The sequence below is a fragment of the Ailuropoda melanoleuca genome, chromosome 19, assembly GCF_002007445.2.
Source record: "Ailuropoda melanoleuca isolate Jingjing chromosome 19, ASM200744v2, whole genome shotgun sequence".
In the NCBI taxonomy this organism is placed as follows: Eukaryota; Metazoa; Chordata; class Mammalia; order Carnivora; family Ursidae; genus Ailuropoda; species Ailuropoda melanoleuca.
In genome coordinates this window covers 9,537,574-9,562,617 of record NC_048236.1, presented here as the reverse complement: position 1 = coordinate 9,562,617, position 25,044 = coordinate 9,537,574, and the positions used below count along the sequence as shown (strand labels likewise).

Sequence of the window (25,044 nt, the reverse complement as noted above, 5' to 3'; positions counted from 1 at the left end):
ACATTGAGGTCTTTCATCCATTTGGAGTTTATTTCTGTGTATGGTGTGAGAGAGTGGTCAAGTTTCATTCTATCTCCCCTATTCTGCTCCTCTGTCCTCACACTCTCCCCTGCACTACCACTAATCCCTGACTATCACTTATCTGTTCTTTATCTCTATGATTTTGTCTTTTCTACAATGTCATATAAATGGAATCATAAAGTATGTACCCTTTAGAGATGGACTTCTCTCACTTAGCATAATGTCTTTGATGGTCATCCCAGTTGTTACTTTCTTACTAATAGTCTGGTTCCTTTCTTTCTTCTTTCTTTCTTTCTTTCTTTCTTTCTTTCTTTCTTTCTTTCTTTCTTTTTTCTTTCTTTCTTCTTTCCTTCTTTCCTTTTCTCTCTGTTTCTTTTTTTTTCTTTCCTTCCTTCCTGCCTGCCTTCCTTCCATTATTCCTTCCTCCCTCACTCCCAGTCTCCCTCCTTTTGTTTGTGTATTTGTTCCTTCTTCTTTTTCTTCACCTCTTTTTTGGCTGAGTAGTATTTCATTGTCTGGATCAATCATCGTTGGTTTATTCATTTCCATGTTGAAGAATGTTTGGGTTGTTTGCTAGTTTGGGTTATTACAGATAGAGGTGCTACAAACATTTGTGTACTATTTTTATGTGATAAGCAAGCTTTTGTTGTCTTAGATCTTGTATGCTTTATTCCAAAAATAATAATGAAGTGAGGAAGTGAAAATGAAATTCTTCAGTCTACTAAAGGATTTGAGATGAATTCTTAGAAAGATGCAGTCTCGAAAGGAACTTGCCCATTTGCCCCATCATTATGATCAAAGTGGCTCTATCTGCCACTGCTCTATTCCCAGTTTTCCAGATAACAAAATTCTTATGGACATTAGAAAATTCTCTTGGCTCTGTTGTAGGAGACACTGTTCCCCTGTTTTGATGTGTTACATGCCATTTTTTAAAATAGGATACATATGTCAGAGCAAGTAGTTTCACACATTCTGGAGTTGAGAGCATTTCTGTTCTAATTAGTGGAACATGAGAGCGAAACTGAAATTTTGCATTGGTGGAAAAGGTAAGTCTGAGAATGAAAGGAGAGAATTGAAAGAATGCCCCATCAGTAATGGACAGAATTGGAAAGAACAATTGTATGTTATTGTTGGAATTGGATTCTTGTAGTTCTTCAGAAATACAAATCTTGGATTTATTATTAGTTCATTTAATCACTTAATTCAATAAATATTTATTGAACCTAAGTGGCAGGTATAGTTGTAAACATATCTCTTCCACAAAATTTTTATTATATCAGCATTTTAAATCCTATTAATATGCTATTATTGGGGCTTTTTTTTTAACAGGAGCCAATTTTACAGCTCGATCAAAGTCATTCACTGTCTTACCTGCAGCTAGGTCAGAGAAGTCAACCATCATCTTGGCTGCTTCCCTGTGCTCAGTGGCCTCCTGGCTGGCTCTATGCTGTCTGGTGTGCGGTTGGTTTAAGAAAAGCAAAAGTAGAAGTATGTATATTTTTGTTTTGGGAATGAAAATATTGGTGGGAAAATATTATCATGTATAATATACTAACATTTCTTTTTCTTTCTCCAAAGAGAAATTTTTATGAAACTGCCACATATTAAACCACACGGAACCACATTATTCAGTTCATACGGTAGAGACAAAGATTGCCTAACCTTAAATAATAATAGTGATAATAATGAGCGCTCTTATTTATTGAATATTCACTAGGGGCCAGGTTCTAAGTACTTTACATACATGGATTTATTTAGCCTTCATAACAACCCTGTGACATAGGGTCTGTGTTAAGGACGTGGAACCCGAGGCACAGAAGCCTAAGTAACTTTCCCATGGTCACGAAATCAGGAAAAAACCAGGCAGTTGGGCTCCAGATCCTATTCTCTGAAACACTATGTTCCACTGCCCAGGTATTTACTTTAAAATAACAATAATACACGCATTATATGTTAACATAATTAGCATGTTTTTTAATTTAAAAATGATGTTTTCAAATATATATATAATGAAAAGAATGGCAGTTTTATAAAACTCTTTAATATCTGCCTTAAGAAAAGTCAGCTGGATTCTCTTAGCAGCTTCTGCTTTACATTTGCTGCAATATATTGCTTTGGCTGAAGTACATGAAGAAAATCCAGCCTCACACAAGTACATAGTAGAAGGGGAAGAGTATTTTAATAGCCTTCACAGATAATTGTGGAGAATCTTCCTTGATACTGTACCCAAACTGGCCAAGAGATAGTTACTTAAAGAAACATCTCAATGTACTTTCTATTCTCTGTTACAGGGAAAACCACTAACCTATCACGGAGCTTTTACCTACGCGTGATTTTGAAACATTATGCTTTAGCCACTTGGAAAATATTGTTTCACTGAGTTATAAACATATTCCAAATGCTGACATATTTCATTCTATAATTTTTTTTAAAAACTGCATTTGTTAATATCAACATTACACTTTAAGAATTAGATATCTGTGAAACTTATAGTTGATATAAGTTGTCCAAAATTCTAAATTTCCCTTGAAAGTTTGAATTTTATCACTGGTGGCAAATATTGTCAGTTGTTTCAAAGCAGTTACAGGCTAGCTTCATTCACTTAAAAAAAGAAACCTACCAAGTACCCAATTATGAATAACCAGAATCTGTCTTTCATTCTTCCAAGTTCTTTCAATGTAAAAATGACATTTCCTGAAAAAATCAGGTTTTTAGCTAAAGTCAATCACTGAAGTGCTTTTTCTTGAGAAAAATTATCATATGCCATGGCCTGGCATCATGTGACATTACATTACGAATTTTTTTGTTTATCCTCTGCCATTCAAACTAGAATAAAACTATGAGAGTAGGGACCAGGGCTTTCTTACTCATTGTCTTTCTATTGCCTAGAACAGTTCGTGGTATGAGCAATGTAAATATATTTTTGATAAAGATATTTAATAAATTAATGAATAGAATATAAAACATCTCATCAGTCAAAAATAGAAGTCTTCAATCAAAAGCACATATCTGCATGATCTCTATGGATTGTACCAATGTCAATTTCCTGGTTTTGATATCGTACTATATAGTTACGTAGGTTAAAAGTGGAGGAGGGTAATTGAATCCTTCCTGTATATTTCTTTGCAGCTTCCTGTGACTCTATCATTATATCAAAGTAAAAAGTTAAAAAGAGTATTGTAACATTCTATACCAGCTCTGTCCAGTAAAAATATAACATGAACCACACATGTGAGGCACATGATGCAATTTTCTAGTATCCTCTTAACCTAATACATCAAATTTCATTTCAATATGTAATAAATATAAAAATATTATATATTTTACAGTTTTTCAAAATCATTTGTATATTTTACATTTAAAGCACATCTAAATTCAAACTAGTCACATTTCAAGTATTCTGTAGCCATATATGGTGGCTAATGTATAATTTTATGCCTTAAAGTTGCTGGTCAGTATAAGGGATTGTATTTCATTATTTCTTAAGCTCTGAAAACATTATATGCATTTAGTGCATATATATCACAATCATTTTGTGGGGGCATATAAGAGAAACACCTTAGCATCTGGACCTGTTTACAAATAAAAATGATGTTTCATTCTAAAAAACAAGAAACAGTCACATCTTTTTCTCATTACTCTAGAAATAAAAAGTGAAGATATTTCTGAATTCCAGACTAACGATCAAAAGAATCATATCCACCTCTCATCCAAATGCCAAAGATCACAAGAGATTAAAAAGGAAGATGCCATGATGGGAGAAGGTAAGCTTGGACAGTGGGGATGATTCCCACAAGAGACACCCATCATGGATGAGCTGTGGCCTCCTTCTCTCCATGGCTGTCAGTTTCTGGATCAATTTTGTTGTTAGCCCCTTCTTTAGTGTTTGTCACTTCTTCTCAAGGAAGTTACACCCCAGCATAGGAGGACGCAAGGCCAGCTGATTCAATGAGCTATTAATCAATTATTCAATTTGACATTTATATTTTTTCTTAGTAGATGATAATTGGTTTAACATTTGAATTTCTTACATAAAGAAAGGGAAAACCAAAGTATAGGCATATAATTATTCCCTTAGCTATTGCAAAGCTGCCAGTCTGGCAACATTATTGAATTTGGGAAATAAGACAGTGGAGTTGCCAAATACCAACTATGCAAATTAGATTGAATATGGAACCCTTAAGAAATGAGTCAGCTTTGTTAAGCTCTTTGTTGTTTGGTCATACTTTTTAGCAAAATGTATTGTTTGCTTACATTGTACATAAATGCTAGATGATTTTGCTTGTTATATTTTTTATTTGCCATTGGAATTGGTGCCAAGCAAAGAAAAGGTAAGCATTTACTTCAGACCAATGCTTTGCCCTTGTCCTTCTAAGACACAGAAAATAGGAAGATGGTGGATAGAACACAAGATGGATTTGCCAAATATGGATATGGTGTCTGAAAAATATTCATATAATTTCCATGGATCTGAAATGCTTTGAAGCATACACTCTAAAGAGAATAATATTGCTATTTATTCTAAGCAATAGTCAATATTCATGATATTTTCTGCTTGACAAAGGAATATGAATCTTAATGGTTCTAGTACCATGTTTAACTAAAAAGTAGCAATTCGATGTTGTTCGGCTCTCTAGTTCAATGAACTCTGGAGTGTATGTGTGTGTGTGTGTGTGTGTGTGCATGCGCATGTGTGCGTGTGCACATGTGTGTGTATAAATATCAGTTTGTTTGCCTTTTTGTATTTCTTCCCTGGAGGAAATGAAGTCATTTTTTTTAGAAATATCCCAACAAATTAGCCAGCCATACTCCAGCCTGGCCCTACACGAGAAGGTGGTGGTAGGTTTGGAGTGAGCGGGTGTGAGAAAAAGGAAGACAAAGAAAAATGGACAGGAATTCTTTCTGGATTCCATCCAAGACCACATTAATTTTGGTTTCTAGAAAACTCTTGTCCATATTACGGCATGCAAATTCAGACCAAGTGTTTGAAAATGCTCATCTGAACTCAGCACTGCTAAGAACAGCGTATTCAGCTGCATTCTTAAGCAAACAAGAGTGATGCTAATCTCCCCCTAATCTAATATGGCTATCTCCATGAATCTCAGTTGCCCTACTTAAATTAGCTACATTAAGCAGTCCACAATGCCTGGGTGTTTTATTAAGGAACATTTTTTATCTGGTGGCTTATTAATAAATTATCAGGAATGAGATAAAGGACAGGGTTCCTGTGGAAAAGTTTAGCTTGAAGAGATGGGAGTATCAAAGGCCATGTTATTGGGACATCCAGGTTAAAAATAGAAAGATGTGTTATCCAATCCACCCCTAGGGATCATAGCAGATTTGTTTCCTTATTTTCTACGCTTTGTCCAAAGCTGAAGAGCATCAATTCCAAGGCAAGTAATGACGCATTTCCTACTTTTCTTCAGGAATTATTACCAGCTACAAAGCAACTAGTTACTGCTAGCTGCAAATAAGTTTGGTTTTATTTCATTATTTCCACGGCACTTTAGTTTCCCCTTTCCCTCTTTTTCTAAACTTTTGGGATCGACTATGTCTCTCTCCTGAGCACATTGCATTCACTCAGTACTACCTGGCACTAAAATTATTCAGCTGGTGGACTTGAGCGTTTCCACTGTCCCATAGATTCAGACTGTCAACTCATCATGTTGTGGCTTTTGCTAAAAATTGCATGGATGCAATGGGGAGAGGTGAAGAGTTACAATGGGGAAAGAAAGGTGTGCTGCATATATCCCTCGTATTTTATTGTTACCAGCCATTAGAGCCAGCTTTTAAAATTCATATCTGTGCTTGTCACTCTACCAGTCAGAAGATGTGATGAATTTTCAGTGTTAGCTGGAGAGCAGGAGAATGTGACAGTTAACAGCATGAAGGCCAGGAGTCAGACAGACTCAGTTTCATCCTGACTCTCCCGTTGACTTGGTTCCCAGCCTCAAGGAAGCCAACTGTCTTCTCTGTGCCCGTCAGCTCCCTCACTGGTAAAGTTGTCGTAATAATACCGCCAGTCCTTATGGTTGTTGTGTGGCTTAAGTGAGTTAATATCACTAAAGTGTGCAGAACAGTCCCTGGCATATTGTATATAATATAAATGTGTTAGCTCTTGTTGGCTCTTCTTGTTAGTTAAGACTCAAAGCCTTCCAAGGCCTGACTCCATCCTATCTTCGTAATCTTACTTTGCAATTCACCTTCCTGCCACCGGCTCACACTCCCCACACTAACTCGAGTTGCTCATCCTGGGACTTGTCTAAGAGCTTCCTACCATTGGCTTGCATGGTTTCTTCCAGTTAGATTGTTTGTCTTCACCTGTTAAAACCTTCTGGAGGTTTTAAGCACCAGCTAAATGTGCGTTGTTGTTGTTGTTCCATAAAGTCTTTCTCAGTCCCTCCTACTTCATTGAAAGTTAGTATTCTCCTCTTCGGGCACCAAGAATATTAACTGTGTGCCTCTGTGGTAGTACTTGTGTTTTTTAGAATTTATCATACATAGGTGGTTGTCTGTTCCCACAGGCCAGGGGTTCTTAACCAGGGTAATATTGGCCCCCAAGTGGGATGAAAATCTCATCCTGATTTTCCTAGGGTTTTCCCAATTTTAAAATTCAAAGCCTTATGTCTCAGGAACTCCCTCAGTCTCAGACAAATTGGGACAGTTGGCCATTCTACCTGCAGGGGACATTTGCAATGCCAAACACAGGGCTCGATCCCAGGACCCTAAGATCATGACCTGAGCTGAAATCAAGGGGCAGATGCCCAACTGACTGAGCCACCCAAGCACCCCTGTCTGGAGACATTTTTGTTGTCACAGTTGTCACAGGGAGGGGGAGATATTACTGGCGTCTGGTGAGAAGAGATCAGGGGTGCTGTAAACATCTTATGATGCATGGGACCACCCCACAATAAAGATTATTTTTCTCAAGACATCAACAATGTCTAGGTTGAGAAATCCCGGCAGAAGCTGTTATTCGTCTCCATAACATGTAGATGGGAGATGCTGGAATGACTTAATAAATAGATTATCTCTCCCAATAAATATTGAATAAGTATTTATTTACCTCCTGATATTTATTTAGAATCTTATGACATCCTTTCTGTATAGTTGCAAAGAAGTGATATCTGGTCCCTTGTCCTTTATGAGTTTGCAGTATGGTTGAGACACAAGAATTATATTTGGGGGGAAATGAAAGAACAATTCTAGGCAACAAGCAATTAAGTGTAAAGCAATCAAAACAAACAATATGTATTCAATGCATTTATGGATGGGAGAGAATGCTCCAAGAGAGAAAGAATATCATTATCTTAAGTTACATGTTCAGTCCCTCTAGCTCCTAAATCATATCACACTGTTTCAAATCCCATTTGCTAAGGGCTTGGCTGTCCAGTTTTCACATACTCAGGTCTATAGAAATGCCAGGGAGGGAGTCTAGCTTTGCTCTGTCAAAGCTCAGTTTTGTGTCATTCCTTCTCAACCGTCCCCTGGCTCTCCTAATTTGGTTGACAGGGGGCAGATCTCCCAGGCGAGACACCTCAGAGCTATCTTTACCTCCTAGTGTTTCCCCTACCGCCCCATGCCCTTGTTCAGGGCACACGTTTGACCAATTCCTTCTCCACAACGTCTTGGGTTTTCACTTTCACCCACTCCCTTTCACAGATATATCTTCCATTCAGTCTCAGTTAATAGATGTCCACCACTCCACTCCTTCTTTCCCTCCAGGGCAATATTCCCCATACACAACTAGTTTTCCCAACTTCAAAATGTCCTTCTCCAACAGATCCACACATCTGAAGTCTCTACTCCTTCCTATCCCAGATCGAATTCTTTTCCTCCTTTACAATTTTTTATTTTTTATTTTAGCTAGAAGGAATAATCCCCTTCTCTCAACTTCTGTAACACTTCCCTCTTGTTCCCTTAACGCCTTTTATATATAATTTTGGTGTTTATGTGGTCCAGAGCCTTTTATATATAATTTTGGTGTTTATGTGGTCCAGAGCCTTTCGTGAAAGTTCTGTATCTTTTCTAATTCTAGCGGCACTGTTACCATAGGGCGTTAGGGTATTAGACCACTTATAACTATTGTTGTTCAGTGAACGATGAAGACAGAGATGAAATGAGACCCCTTCCTACCCTTCCCCCTCTTTAGAGAACCCTGGATTCCAGCAGTTTTTTCAACTGCTATAGAAAAGTCCCCTTATTTTTTTGTAAAAGAGGTGTAGAAAGTTTTTTTGGGTTCACAAAATTAACAACAGGGTAATGACTATACATCTTTGGGATCCTAACAATAAGCAAAAGGTAACTTCTTACTTCCAGGCAAAATGCTTTCTAGGGTCACTTTAGTTTCCTTGCTACTGCCTTAGTCTTTGTGGGACAGCTACTGCTGCAGAACTCAGTGCTGCCTTCTGAGCAAACACTGATCTTTGGACACTGGCCACTTTTTTTTTTGTTTTTATGAAATCCATGTACACGATGCTGAGAATTGAAAATTGACATGTAAAAATGGCAAGATACTATGGACGTGTGACTGTAACCATCAACTTCAGGGATTTATGTCTCCCACTTTAGAGTCCTATTGACTATATATGGTGTATTTTGTGAATATAAAATAAAAAGGACTGTCAGTTTACCTTTATAAGTACAAATCTATAAGAATGACAGGGAAAGGGGAAGAGAGAGATGGCCTCAAGATATCCAGAAGCAGGGAAGACCAAAACAACTCAGAACTACAAATTGTCTCAAGTTCCCAGGAAAGTAAAACTATATTTGGAAATTATTAATAAATAGCATACCCATGTCATATAATTAAAAAGATATAAACCTCTCCTAATTTAAAAACGTGAATAAAATCTAGCACTTAATTCCTTAAGAAAACTTCTGAAAATAGGAGTATTTTTTAAAATACTAGGAATAAGAGCCTTCCTGTTAAATAAGATGGAGAGTTCCAAGGCTCTTTACAATCAAGATCCAATACAATTTTTAAAAATGGAATATTACAAGTAGTTTGTGCACTACTTACACAAACACAAAACAAGTAACTCATTACCACAACTTTATGACATATATCTTAGGGTGCTAGGAAACACGGATATAAAAAAGATTAAGGCAATTTTAGAGAAAATACCTGATGGTTTGCAGATGATACATTGTTTAATAATAACTTAAAAGATTTCAACCTTTAACTGCTATAATTTATAAGTAACTTGAGTAGCTTACTCAAATATTATGTCAGTTTATGCAAAAGTAATATTGTATAAGCCAATGGTATACAGTTATGAAACACTGAAATGCATAATAGCGACTAAAAAAATATACTGTCTTGGAAAACAATCTTAAGAGACGTATTGGATTTATATAAAAAATAAACTGTATTCTATTGAATTGTTTAAAGGGGAGACTTGATTACATAAGGAATTGCAACATGTTTCTAATTAGATTGACTAATATTGCGAAGACATCAGTAGTTCCTAAATTAATTTTGGTTTAACGCAGCTACAATCATTTTATACTGAATAAAACAGCATAAGATGATTCTAAAGTTCTTCAGAAAATACAGATCAATGATACAAAGCCAATTTTTTTTATAAGAAATTGATTTTATGGCAGTAGGGATGGGTAGCTCAAAGGAATAATATTTAAGTTACTATTTTTAAGGCAGTATGATACTGACACAAGAATATGTGGAGACATTAGTGCAAATAACTTCAATTAGATATAAGTATTAGATATATTAGTGTAACATGATAAAGGAAATGATAAAAATAAAACAAGTGTTAGTCTATCAATAAGGCTAGTAAATTTGACTATTTAGAACATTTCTCAATCTAGATTCACACTTCAAAAAATAAGCAAAGTGGGGGCGCCTGGGTGGCTCAGTCAGTAAAGCGTCTGACTCTTGTTTTCAGCTTAAGTCATAATCTCAGGGTTGTGAGATCGAGCCCCAGGTCAGGCTCCACACTCAGCAGGGACTCTGCCTGAGACTCTCTCTCTCCCTCTCCCTCTGCCCCTCCCCACCCCTGCTCGCCCTTGTTCTCTCTCTCTCTTTCTCTCTCTCTCAAAACCCTGCCAAAATACATCAAAATAAACTCCATATGGATTAATGAGTTAAATCAGGTTTCCTAAAACATATCCATTGCTGGAATATTATAAAAACAATAAAATGGAAATCACTCATGATGTAATATGGGATTAAATGCATTTTTCCTTCATCTTTTTAAAATTTCCGTACCTTCTGATCTGCAATTCATTTCTTATTAAAAACAGACTATAATTTTTCACTTAAAGGAACAAATAATCTAGATTAATTAATCTTAATTATTGCATATGCCTTCTTCAATATGTGGGCAGGACTGTTGCCCTTATTAACAAATGAGAAACCAAGGTGAAGTACATTCTTTCTGTTGGTTGATCAACTGTCCATCTGTCTGCTTCAGACCCTATTTAGACTCTAGAGTCCAGGTGACTATATTTGGCCTTCTATGCTGAATCCAGGTCATCCAACACAGAATACATGGAGACTGGGCTGGGAAAACAGGAGCAGTGAGGGTGGTGGAAGGAGGAGGAGAGACTCATTGCTAATATTCCCCTTGCAAAAGGAGCCAGTGAGCAGTACCCACACAAATTTAAAACAATCACAGGCACACCATATACTTGTTGCCCAAGAAAGTTTTGGAAAACAAAGGAGGTTAAGGATGGCTGGAAAAGTTATAGCTGTCTGTGGTGAACTGGATCCGAAACCACTAGCTGAAAGGATCCAAAACCACTGAGTCTTACTTTTCATAGAAAAGGGATATATGTTCCTGTGTTTTATCCCATTCTTCCTAAAACTCGATCAAACCCACCAATGGGACCCTAAGTGTCATGGAGGGGCCATTTGAAATCTTATCTTTCCATTTTAATGGGGACTCACCAACAAGGTGGAGGTACAAGAGAAGCATGCCAATTCATATGTTTTGATTTTCACTATTCTTCCTTCCCTAAAATCCAAACATTCAGCTGAATGCCTTAGGACACATATCTGCTATAAATTCATTTTTTATCTAATTTGTCTGAGATCTAAGCTTCCTGTGGAGGTCCGAGATCAAAGGATCTGATTCTTTCTGATGTCAGTGCTGACATATAATGTGTGCTGACTTAGTTCTGTCTATAACCTCACAGTGGGAGGCGGCCAGCCTCCCTGGGCACCTTTACACAGTGCACTTTCATTTCAACTAGGGAGTCTGTCAGGTATGTTGCTGATTGGAGCTTCCATGTAAATAATTCATGGGAGATTTTTAAATGTTTTGGGGCCTGAAAAGGAAAGATACACTTGTGTTAGTCTTTTATGAATAGATGCAGACTTGAAGAACAAGGGGGAACAGCTGTCCAATGACGGTCTCTCAAAAACAAGATAACAGTATCTTCAATGGGTTGAAAATAGGTGACTTGTCATGTTTGATTCCTCTTCTATGAAGTGGTATTGGTTTTACCAAGGGATAAAAATTCAAAGCCTTTTTTTCCCTTTTTAAAATTTACTTCTATCTGACAATGTATTTTTCTTGTTCTTTGGTTATTTGCTGATCTCAATAAACTATGTCTTTTCCTTCTGGTGGGGGCAGTAATTATGGAGATGACACCAATCTCAGTAGTTGGCATAGGACTGGGCATAATAGGGAGACAAGGTTGATGGCACAAAAAGTTCCTTCCTGGAAGGAACTCGACATCCCAAGGGGAAGACAAAACATTCATACAAGGAAAGATGACCAATGATAGAAGCAGTTGCCCAAGTCAAATGAGAAACTTTAGTCAACAAGTATTGAGGCATAAATCAATGTAGTTTAAGCTGTCCAGGAACTGTTCTGGAAGGATCTAAAGATCCCATAGGGAAACTAGGATAACCTGAAAGTTCTCATAGCTCTAAGCAAGAAAATCATTCCATAGTTAGGTCATATCCCACAGCAGATACATGCCAGGGAAAACGACTATGGAAAAGGAGAGAGAAGATAGGAATAACATGGGTTTAGCAGAATATTAATTGATGTATCACAGAGACAATGTAAACAATATGATAACTTTATCTCACTTGACTGCTCCAAATCAAATGTATATCACATATATTTATATTATGTCCTTACCCTCGCTTTCCTCACCTCACTTCCCCTTCATTATTAGATTAAATTGAGGTAGACAATTGGTACCCTTAGCCCCGATAAATTCTGATACAGACATGATCACTGTCTGCTAATGCACATCAAAACAACTCTTGGGAAACTGAGAGAGGAGATAATATACAGGTTAATAAAGTAGCATTTACGTTAAGGAATTTGGAAGTGAGAGATAAGAAAAGCAGGCATGAGAAATGTTGATGACAGTATTGCCATAGCCCCCTCCCCCACCCAGAGGAGTTTAGGATAGTTCTCAACATTTGTTTTCACTGTAAGGCCCATGAAAGATGACATTTGCATGCATGCCATATTCCCATGCATGTATCCAACCCAACATTCTTCTTAACTCCTCGCTGCTACCCTCAACTCTACACAGTATTATGTGGTGCTTAAAGTACAGACTCTGGAGCCAAGAATCTTGAATTCTGTCAAGTAAGTAAGATCTGCCACTACTTTGTATGTGGTCGTGGGAGGCTACCTAACCTCTCTGTACCCAGTGGCCTCCCTTCTAAAAGGGAGATAATAGCACTTACTTCCGGGTGTCGTTGTAAGTATTAAATTACGTATATGTATAATTAGTGCCCAACATGTGATAATTGCTATAATTGCTATTTAAGTGTTATTTTCAATAATTAGCCCGTTCCTCTTCAAAAGACACATACTGGAAAACAAATGAATAAGGGCATCATTAAGAGAACAGTCTTGAGTTTCTTTTAATTTGTTAAAAACCCTAAAATTTAATAAAACTTTTTAAAAAAGATTTTATTTGTTCATTTGTGAAAGAGACAGAGACAGAGAGAGCACAAGCAGGAGGAGGGGCAGAGGGAGTGAGAGAAGTAAACTTTCCGCTGAGCTGGGAGCCCAACATGGGACTCGTTCCTAGGACCTGGGAATCATGACCTGAGCCGAAGGCAGATGCTTAACCATCTGAGCCACCCAAGCACCTCGATAAAACTGTTTTTTAAATCGAATCATGATACCTTAATATTTATAAAAAATAGATTGACACATCCCTCAATACACAATGTTTTGTGATAATAAGAAACATGAGTTAGGAAGTACTTTGTGAAGGAAGTAAGGCATTGGGGGAGATGACTAAAAGGCAGAGAATGTTGAAAGATAGGATGAAAAAATATTTCAGGGCTACGGTATTTTATGATAATTTTTACAGGTGGGAGTTGAGGTAATTAGGGGGAAGAGCTCAGACTTTTGGGCTCAGAGGAGGATGCAGCCAGAGACTAAGCACTATGTGTCTATAAAGTACTTTAAAGGAATTGGACTTGAACGCCCAGCCATAGAGACTTTAAGATGTCAAGTATACTTTTTGAAAACAGTGCTTGTAATGTGTATGGCAGTATGTACATTAAATTTCCATGAAATACTCATATGAATGGTTCTTTTGTTTCTTCTTCAAGTTATCATCATCATCACAATAATAACACAACCACAACACAACAGCTGAGCTTAATAGGGTCCTTCATAGTTTACAAGGTGCCAAAACATGTAACTCATCTGCTTTCATGACAATTTTAAGAGATAGCAGACCAAATCATCCCATATCACTAATAAGAAAACTGCAATTCAAAGGGTCAGTTAGTTTTTCTAGTAAACCCAGGCATAGGTTCAGTAGTTTGTCCCATTCCAAAACTTGCACTCTTACCAACTGCCCTGAGGTCATGTGTGTGTGCACGCACACACACACGTGTACACATACACACACATACACACACGAATATGGACACACACACACCCACAGACACACAGTGAGCACTAGCCAGAATGTGAAATTAGGGACTTTGTTACTGTGAAATGCCTTTCCATATACGTCACCTGAAAAAGCTTCCCACTTCTTGAACGTTCCTCTTAACAGAAAAGGAAACTAATATCAGTATTCAATTAACAGTGAGATAATTTCTACGGAAGATAAAAGCAGAGCAGGAGCAAGCCCATGTTTTCAAGACGGCTATAATTTCTTGGGGAGGAATGTAAAATATATTCACGTCCTTGTATTTATAGTTTTCATTCAAGAAAAACTCATTAGCACCTACAGCCACCAGGAAGTTGGACAGCCAACAGTAATACAGCCTGAGAGGAATATTTGTATTTTCAATTGGTTGATCTTCATATGCACCGAAAATGTTTTGTGTTTTTTTCTGATGCAATAGAAATACACTCTGTTTTACTTTCTCTAGATTATAAGCTCTCTTCTGTCTTCTAATCTCTCATCTATAAATGGGGATAGTTCTTAAGTCCTTGACCCATACATAGATGCTCGATAAATATTAGCCTTCTTCTCTTCCCACCACTGTTAAGTCCCATACTCAGAATCTGTCTGCTTGGCTTTTTAACATCTTTGACTCTGGGCTACTATTCTTTACTATGTTTTGCTCGGACTATTACAGTAGCCTTTCAGCTGACCTCCTCCATTCCCCCACAGCTCACTGTCTTCATTATAGAAAGGTTGTTCTTCCCAAGATGAAAATAATATGTCACTGCCCTAATCCAAAACCACTGCCTCATCTTCTATGATATAAATTCCAGACTCCTTAGTAGAGTTATCAAGACCCCTTATTTATTTACGGCCTCTTCAAGTATGACAACTTTTTTTCTTTTACCACTCCCTACCCCACGTCCACATCCACATCTATATGCACAGCCTCAGTTATCAGTGTCTGGAGCTATTTTCAGAGTCCCCAACACACCTTGTTTGTTTTTGCTGCCTCGCTTTTGCATATGCCAATTTGTATATTAGAATGTCTTCCCACCATATTATGCCTCAAAACTTGAGTCATCTCTTTTGTGAAGTCTTCCTAACCTTTCAGGAAGGGTTAAGTAATTCCTCTTCTGTGTTCCCTAGTATTTTACTTACACACTCTCTATACACACTCACTATAAGGCTCTTAGAGGTCTGTTTCCTGGAGCTCCTGGAGAGCACGGGACATGTTCCCAGGACCTTTGTTATCATAGGACCTAGTACAGTTCCATGCATTTTCTAATTTATGTCTGTCTCCACTACTAGAGCCTAAATTCCATGATACTAGGACTGCTTCTTGTTCATTGCTGTATTTCTAGGCCTACCACATAGTAGGTTCTCAGAAACTAATGAATGAAAGAATTAATCAATGAATCAATGAACTAATAAACCAGTGAGAAAATAGATGAGCTCTCCAATGAAGAATTTCTGGAGGCTCAGAATGATTCATCCTACAACCTAGTTTGAACACCTAAAAAGGGATTGCATGAATGAAATGGGTAAGGAAAGAAAAGAGTAGAATTTGAGAAAAATTTGACAAGTTCATTCTTTGGAGATATTGAATCTGAGGCACTTTTGAAACTTCAGAATGAACATGTCTCAAACCTTCAGCAACCGAGATACTTGGCAAATAAATGCAATTCTAAGAGCTGACATCTAAGAAAACTGGTGAGAATGGAATGTATATACAAAATATAAGCAAACTTGGGAGAAAACATACTCCCAAGTTAGATACCTGGAGTCTCTCTTTTTAATTGTGCTTGCTTGTTCATTTTAATGTGAATTTGTATAATGTTTCTATCTGTGTGAGATAAAGATATCTACAGGGCTATTAATTCAGGGTACATTTTTTTTTTTAAGATAAACTGTAGACAGAGTCAAAAAAGATGCATGTGGAATCCTATTAAATAATTACATTAGATGGTAAAGACCAGGCTAGCTAATTCAAATCTCATATCTATACTTGGAGGGTTTGTGACTTAGGGCAAGTAACTTCATACTCTGTACCTTTGTTTCTCCATCTGTAAAATGAGGACAATAACGGGACAAGCCTTCTGGGATGGCTATGAAGATTAAGTGAGTGAATAAACATAAAGCATGAAGAACAGTGCCTGGAAGGGATGAGTACGCTCTGAGCACTAGCGATTTGAATTACGGTGATTATTATTTATCCAGTCTACCACATCATAGATTCTGGGCGGTGCTAACATGATTCATCTTATTTAACCTTCAGACAATCCTATGAGATGGGTACTATCAATATAACTGTTTTACAGATGAGGAAACTGAAGTACATGGAGAGTAAGTAAAATCTGCACATGTGTTCAGCAAGTAAAGGACCAAGCAGGAAATCGAACTACATTTGTTTGATTCCAAGCCTATAATCTAGCTTCTTTGCTATGTTGCTTCTAGGGACCATCTCTCATATATTTAATACCGTAAACATCTGTTTTAGTAGGTTTTACTTAACTGCATCAGTAGAACGCCATATAGCTCTAGTTCATCTTTATTTATTACCCAATAATATGATAGGTTGGTTAGCTCATTCACATATGGCATGATCACGTTTTAAAGGCTAGAAGTGTTATGGCTTATATAATGCATCCTGCAAAGATTTGGGATGGATTAGGGCAAAAGTGCCCGGATCATCTGTTTACTGTAGCAGTACCAATGTTGTACTCTTCTGAGTTGAATATTCATTCTGTTGAATAGGAAAATAAAATATGAATGAAATGTCAAGGGAAGGAAACTGTAATTAAAACAAGACTGCTAAAATGAAATACATTTTAGTAAATTGTAAAGTAGTACCTGAGAGTAATATGAAATTCTACAACTGAGGTCCAGAGAGGCGAAGAAACAGGATGAAAGTCACAGAGCCAGCTAGCAAGGAAGGGCGACTTGAGCCCTGGTTTTGTGACTCCAGCCAGTGCTCCTTCTTTCTTTCCACTATTACACAACCATAAATGTACACACTCATACGGATACGTGTCTATTGATGTGTTTATGTTATCTCTACATTTGTTTATATTCATATTTTGCAAAATCAAAGATAATCAAATTGTGAATTTGTCATAAAAACCACAGTGTTAAATAAGACTGGCTTTTAGAGCTCAATTTTTTTTTAAGATTTTATTTATTTATTTATTTACTTACTTACTTACTTAGAGAGTTGGGCGGGGGGGAGAAGCAGACTCCACACTAAGCAGGGAGCCCAACATGGGGTTCAATCCCAGGACCCTGAGATCATGACCTGAGCCAAAAGACTGAGCCACCTAGGCACCCCTAGAGCTCAAATTTCTTAGTATAAATGTGAGTTGGCCCACTTGGTAAGCCTGACTGTGGTCTGGTTTTTGTATTTAAGCCATCGTGCTTACAAGGAGAAATCCTTGTTGACTTATCCGCATCATAAAAAGTGTTTTTTTAGGGGAAGTGGTATGATTAAATTTTTATTTTTTATTTTATTATTTGTTTATTTTTTATAATAATATTTTTTATTATATAGTCACCATACAGTACATCCCTAGTTTTTGATGGAAAGTTCCATGATTCATTACTTGCATATAACACTCAGTGCACCATGCAATACTTGCCCTCCTTAATACCCATCACCAGCCTATCCCATTCCCCCACCCCCCTCCCCTCTGAAGCCCTCAGTTTGTTTCCCAGAGTCCATAGTCTCTCATGGTTCATTCCCCCTTTTCTTTACCCCCCCTTTCTTCTTCCCTTTCTTCTCCTACCGATCTTCCTACTTCTTATGTTCCATAAATGAGTGAAACCATATGATAATTGTCTTTCTCTGCTTGACTTATTTCGCTTAGCATTATCTCCTCCAGTCCGTCTGTGTTGCAGCAAATGTTGAGAAATCATTCTTTTTGATGGCTGAGTAATATTCCATTGTATATATGGACCACATCTTCTTTTTTTATTAATCCCAGCAGAAATTTTTATTTATTTATTTTTAATGTTTTTTTTAATTTTATTTATTTATTTGACAGAGATAGAGACAGCCAGCGAGAGAGGGAACACAAGCAAGGGGAGTGGGAGAGGAAGAAGCAGGCTCCTAGCAGAAGAGCCTGATGTGGGGCTCGATCCCATAATGCCGGGATCACGCCCTGAGCCGAAGGCAGACGCTTAACCGCTGTGCCACCCAGGCACCCCTGTTTTTAATGTTTTTTTATTATATTATGTTAGTCACCATACAGTACATCCCTGGTTTCTGATGTAAAGTTCGATGATTCATTAGTTGCGTATAACACCCAGTGCACCATGCAATACGTGCCCTCCTTACTACCCATCACCAGTCTATCCCATTCCCCCACTCCCTCCCCTCTGAAGCCCTCAGTTTGTTTCTCAGAGTCCATAGTTTCTCATGCTTCATTCCCCCTTCTGATTACCCCCCCTTTCTTTATCCCTTTCTTCCCCTACCGATCTTCCTAGTTCTTATGTTCCATAGATGAGGGAAATCGTATGATAATTATCTTTCTCTCCCTGACTTATTTCACTTACCATTATCCCCAACTTCTTTTCTCCCACAGATATGAAGATGAAGGTCATTGTGGACAACCTGAGCCAGCTCCCCCACCAATCCCTGAATGGAGTGTCCCGAAGGAAGGTGGGCCGGCACGCTGCCCGAGAGGAGGGTGGCCGCTGGGAAGAGGCTGCTGTGCCTGCTCCCAGTATTACCGGCATCACATCCCAGGGGCACACCTGTGCTCCAGGCCCTCCTGCTCAGCAGGTGTACCTGCAAGAGACCGGGGGCTGGAAGGAGGCCCAAGAGCAGTTGGTCAGGTACCAGCTGGCGGGCCAAGATCAGAGGTTGCTGCTCTGTCCAGACCTCAGACGAGAGCGGCAGCAGATGCAGGCGCAGACCCTGTTGGGCCAGGAAGGAGGCTGCTTGGGGCTTTCTCGAGAGAAGAAAGCCTCTTGTGGTGCTACCCAGGCATTCTGTCCTCTTTCCATACACCCAGAACCTATTCAAGAACAGCTGTGATGGACGCGTGAAAATTGATGTGCTCATGGGCTTTGCTAAGACTTTAATTAAGGACAAAGATATAAAAACAGTAAGTTTGGGGAAGGCAATTGTCCACAGACCAAAGTTGACATATTTTTAATAATCCTGTTAGTAGCTAGGTCAAATTTACAACTAGAAGAAACTATTTGGGGAGACCAGGGATAACCAAGTGCCCAAGCAGATTATTAGTGAACTCATTGTTCAGAGCACTGATTTTTTGGAGAAGATAATGTGTACAGCTACCCAAATGAAGGAGGGAAGAGATTATATCATGTGTAACCTCTCTAGGCTGTGTGCGAGGAGTTCTGATGAAGACCAGAGTGGAGGGTCAACGGGTGTCAAGTTGGGTAGGGATGCTAAAGGCAATTTCACCTAATTCAAACATCTGCAGAATGTTCATCAGTGTTCAAACTAGACACTTTAAGCAGGCTGATTGTGTCCTTGGCTCTAGATCCAAAAGGATCCAAGGGAGTAAAGCAAAGATGGCAGAAGTGAGGAGAATTTCCAGAAACAACTTGTTCTCAGCTTTTCCAAATATATATATAAGGATTTTCCAATCTCTGAAAGATTCAGAGGCTGTCCTATGTTTGAATTAAAGCATAGAAAGGAAACAAATGCCTCTCTTGCAGAATTTTAAGTAATGATGCCCTGGAACTAGTCCCATAGTGGGTACTGGCAGGGAGTCATCGTCTGCAAGGCATCAATGTGAAAGTATGTCTTACCCTACCATGAGTTTTCAGGAACATTCTCAGCCTTTTGTTCACTCTTTAGATATACTATAGACATCTCAAACCTCAAAGCTGCCTTGAAAGGAGGAAGGCAGCTTTCTCTGTGATGTGGTATTGGATTCTGAGGGAGATAACAATTAGGCATCAAGATTGATGTTCTCCAAGAAATTTCAATCCAGGCTATCTGTATTTAAGAAAGGCATTGATGGGCACTCTAACCTATAGAAATTTACTCTGGAGGTACAAACTAGCTTCCTGCAGTCCTTTTTGTATTTTGTTTGGGCGCTAACAATGTTTAAAAACATAACAAAGAAAAAAAATAACTTGATTTGCTTGGGCAAATTATGCCTTCTCTAGTTTATTTAGTCCCCCCTTATAACCTGTCCTTTATCACTTTTTTGTAGTTTCCTGGTCTGTGAAGTTATTTTTATTTGCAATCTTTAGTATACACATTGAGTCATCAGAGATCTGTAATCTTTTTGTACAAAAGCATTTCAGAAGTTAAGGCTTTTGAGAATTATGAAATGATAGCTGTCTTAGCACTACTGCTGTGGCTTTGTCTACACATTCTACCTTTCACTCTGTGACTTCTTTTACCACCACAAATTCCAGCCCAGATTTCTTTCCTGAGCTCTACACCATACAGTTAGCTGCCTACTGAGAACTTCCAGTAGGTTATCCCACAGCCACTTAGAAGTTAACACAGCCTTAAAACCTGCTTGCCCTAACACAACACACGACATCACTGAATTCTGATTGAAGATCTAGAGGTCAACCCGGACTCCATGTTCTATCCTACTCTTCCCAGTCATTTACTCCTACTCCTTCTTTACCCTTCTTCCAACCTTTACTAGCTTCTTACCAATTTTCCATGTGCCATGAGATGGATCTTTCATGCAAAGCAAGTTTGATCCTTTCCCTCTGTTAGGAACAACCATAATTAATTGATTAATGTTCCCTTCATAATGGTTAGGATCCCGAAAGCCAAAATGGACTTTTTGGGCCTTAACAGCAGCCAGAGATATCCAGAGTAACTTGCAGGGCTCTAGCATGTGGCATGGAATTTCAGAGTCTAGTCAGAATTCTCTAACCCATAATTAAGCCAGTCTTCTTTCTCGTCAGAAAATGGGAGAACTGGGTAAATACTGGAAGCCAAGACAGTAGCTCTTGGTTCATTTATATCTGGAGATGAGCTGGTTAGATAAAGTATCATTACCGGCCAACCTTAAATTCTTCGAGGCATTAACACAGGTGGCCCAGAAAATATTTCCCGGCAGTGACAGGCCTTACTCTTTATTGAAATATATAATTGAAAAGTGTCATGTTCTTTTGTTATTTCAAAAAAACTCTTCATGCTTCCCATTTCTGATTTTCTATTATATGGTGGATTCTTTTCCCCCAAGATACTGAACAAACTAAAATTCTTCAGAGTTCAAAAATATTTGTAAATATTTCTGGATATTAAAATCAAGAAGGAGGGATGAAGAAAGCTAGAGTAGTTTCCACCATCTCTCAAGTTTTAAGGGTTATGTTCAGAGAAGGTACCAGACTTTGACAGAACTTCGCGTCTCCCTCAGAGTAACAGACTGAGTCTGACCAGGGTTGTGTCCTGCAGCAGATTTGGCCATATTGTTGCCCGTTGAGGCTACTGAGAACCAAGAGACCCAGACCTTTCAAGGATTACTTAGTGAATGACTCTCTTCCATCTAGCAGTCTAAAATCCAAATGTATGAAATTACTATACATTGAAATGTATGCAAACTCTATGCAAAAATGAGTATGGGGAAATTGAATGTAAATCACATGCAAATTTTATTCAACCAAGCTTCTATAAAATCATACATGTCAATAACAGTAAAGGATTTTAATTAATTCTGTCATTTAAAATTCATGCATTTATTCCATATTTTGTTTCTGGAATTTATAATGTATTCAATGTCAATTTTGAAAGAGCTGTAAGTGGAAAGAATTACTCTAGTGAGTGTGGAACAGTTGATTTCAACCTATACAATAGCGTAGTGACTAATTGCAGATATATTTCAGAGGCAGATCACATTTCCTGAATGTAATCTTATAAAAGGGATAAACCATTTTTATAAAGTTAAATGATACTTAAGTGGCAGAATATGGAGACTTGTGTGTTTACAAATGTTCTCTAACATTTGTTATTTTTATCCATGAAAAAAGACCAGGGTTCTCTGTGCTTGGAACAGCTCAAGATGAGAGTATTTTCTGCCCATCAATCCGGCATCTTTTGAGACAGAAGGTTCATTTAATGCATTTGGAGGACTTTCTAGAATTTCCTGGGGTTTGAAGAATTGTTTCTCTTTTTTCTTATTTCAGTCTCAAAATGATGATTCATTTATTATTATCACCACATATTTTATTTCATAATTAGTAGCTTTAACAAGAGGAAAGAGAGTCAATTTCCTTTTGAAAAATGTGGGAAATGCCGCTTCTCTCTATACTTTATAGATGAAGAAACAGTTAATTGCCAAACTCTTGCAATGGTCCAAGGCAAATTTGGAAATTTGTCTGGGCTGTATCTGATTCTTTCTAAAATGTCCTTAATGTAATCCAGTAGAATGACTCATGTAGAAAATTATTCAAGATATACTATTAGGCTGGGGGGAAAAAAGCGAATTGCAAAGCAATGAGTATATTATGCTCTTACCTCTAGTTTACTTATGTATAGAAAAAATATGGAGAAGTGGCCAATAATTTTTGAAAATAATAGTTATCTTTAGGGAATGGAGCAGGTTCGTATTTCAAATTTTGTATCTTTTTTTGTATTTTAGTGTTATTTTATAAGATATTTTACTATTAATATAAATTTTGAAAAATATTTTCTGCAACTTATGGTTGACCAGAGGTTAGCAATCTCTTTAGTTCTCATCCAAGAGTAGGACTTGCTTATAGAAAATGCATTTAGTTCTTGGTGGAAGAGTTATTTATACGGGAGAAGGAAAAGACAGTAGAGAGTGGACAATGAATGGATCAGAAAGAGAGGCCAAAGAGGAATGAAAGGGAAAGAAAGGAAAGTCTTCAACTGAAGAAAGAAATGCTCCTTGGTGGACAATGGTTAGAGTGCTAACAAATCTTCATTCATATTACAGGATCCCTGGAATGTCATTCAGGGCATGTATGGGACCAACACCTAAGGTCCCATCTGTGTGAGGGGCCTAGAAGGAAAATCTGTACATGGCTATGGACTCAGCATTTCTCAGTAAGATTCAAATATAAAAGAGCCACCTTCCCATCACTCCTATGGAAGAAACGCTGTGGAAGCAGATGCTCACCCTAAGTCATGAGTAGACCCAACACAATGCCCATAGCACTGAGAAGTGCCCACTGGATAGTATGCCTCTCTCTCTCTCAGATCAGTGCCATAGTGTGTACTCCATCCAGCCCAGTTCCACAAGGACTTATTCTAAATCCACACCATGTGGTATTAAGACCTGAGCACAAAGGGCCGACTCTTGGTAGCAGCTATCACAGCACATTTATTAGGCAGATTCCAGAGACTCAGAGTTTTGTGATAGAACCTTAAGTAAAAAGACTATGGGATTTAATTTGCAAATCATGGATGTGGCCTGAGAAATAAGATGCTCCAAAATTTTCTTAAATTTGGGGATGAATAAATAATCCTGTATGCTTATCTACAATTTAGACAACTCTAGAAGTGCTATAAACTTGGGCTATAAGTTTAGTAATACCACATATTCTCTTTAATATTCTCTTCCACATATCATCATTCTGTTTCTAAGGATGTCACTGCCTCCATTATCAGCTCTCTTTCAACATCATCAATCTCTCCCCCTCTACTGGATTATTCTCATGACTATCCAACATGGTTAAGTAGCTCCCACTTAAAAAAAAGAAAGGAAAAGAAAAGAAAAGAAAAGAAAGAAAAGAAAAGAAAAAAAAGAAAAAAGGAAGAAAGAAAGAGAAAGGAAAGGAAAACAATCTTTGATTCCATAGGCCCCTTCAGTTCTCTTTCTGATTTTTCTACTCCTATTCCAGCAACATTGTTTAAAAGACTTTTGTTCACACATTCTGTTACTTCCTTAGTTTTCATTCACTCTACCAGGGACTCCAGGCTGCTTTCTGACCCATCTACACAACAGGGACTGCTCCTGGGGCAAACCTAGTGACTTCCATTTTGCCAATTCTAAAGAATAATTCTTTAGCTTCATCTTACATGACATCTCAGGAGCATCTAACTCAACCTTTCTCTTCTTCTTTCTTGAACCACTTTCCTCTCTTGGCTTTTGTAATGGTTCTCCTTGGTTCCTCTTATGTCACTGAAGACACCTTTTCAGTAAGCAGTAGTGTGAAGGCTCAAAGCTGGGTTTCTGATCCCAAATCTTGTATCTCTTAAGAAGAAAACCCAGTTGAGTCTTCCCAGTCTTTTGATTTACAATACTGAGAACTGATACATGGGTTAGTGGGATGTATCCTTCTCAGCCCATTTATCTTAGAAAATGGTTTTCCGACACATAAGACAACCTGACTGTGTATAAAGTAAATGAATCACTTTTACTCTGCAAAACTGGGGAAACATCATTCCAATATTTTCTGACTTTAGTGTTTTAGAAGAGATGTCAGAAATCAGTGTGTTTTTTTCCTATTTAGGAATAGTTGAAAAACCATAAGATCTTTTTTCTACATTATTTTAAACACTTTGAAAATTCTCTTCATAGATAAGTCTTTTTGGATACTAGAAATAATCACTGAAAAAGAGAAGATAACAATTTTTTGAAATAAGGGAAGAAAACCTTTAAAGGGAAGGAAAATTTAAGTGGGACTTCAGAAAATAGATAGGATTTAAATAAAATTTTAAAAAGATGACATTTCAGGTAGGGGGAAATATATAAATTGGACTGGAAGAGTTACTTATCCCCAGATCATGGATTGTTCAAAGAATGAATTAATGCTGTTGAACACAGGAAATAAAAGCCTGAATAAATAATTAATAACCATTTTAAACATGTGAAATTATATTAAAAAGATGGTAGAAGTGATTTCAACTCAGATTGGGCTAGATGGAAGGATGCTCACTATATAGGAAGAGATTAGGCATTAAGGGAAAAAAAATTATTGCCTAGAAAAAATAACGGTAAATATTACAATTATTTTAGCATCCTACTCTGTTGAGATTTTTAAGGCATGGTTAAATGCCACTTTCCTAGTCTAATATATAAATATAATGGGATATCATGGAGTAAATGACCTCTAGATATTCTTTTTGTTCGTGTATCAAATAAAGTTTGGATCAAAGAGATATGGCACCCCAGCCAATACTGCCTTTAGACTCAGTAACGAAGAGTTTCCCCCAAGCCCTGGGCTCTAGAGAGCTCCATTTTGACCTTCCCTCATCCCCGG

General features: G+C 37.7%; 1 protein-coding gene across 1 annotated transcript in view; it reads left to right on the top strand.

Moving 5' to 3' along the window:
- PKHD1 (PKHD1 ciliary IPT domain containing fibrocystin/polyductin) overlaps positions 1 to 21,580 on the top strand; it is a 453,280-nt gene extending 431,700 nt beyond the window's left edge. Inside the window, exons 66-68 of the mRNA XM_034648265.1 lie at positions 1,351 to 1,509; positions 3,666 to 3,785; positions 18,456 to 21,580. Of these exons, the coding sequence (XP_034504156.1) occupies positions 1,351 to 1,509; positions 3,666 to 3,785; positions 18,456 to 18,910 (734 nt within the window). The 3' untranslated portion in view covers positions 18,911 to 21,580. The remainder of the gene's footprint in view (positions 1 to 1,350; positions 1,510 to 3,665; positions 3,786 to 18,455) is intronic.
- Positions 21,581 to 25,044: the final 3,464 nt, after the last annotated feature.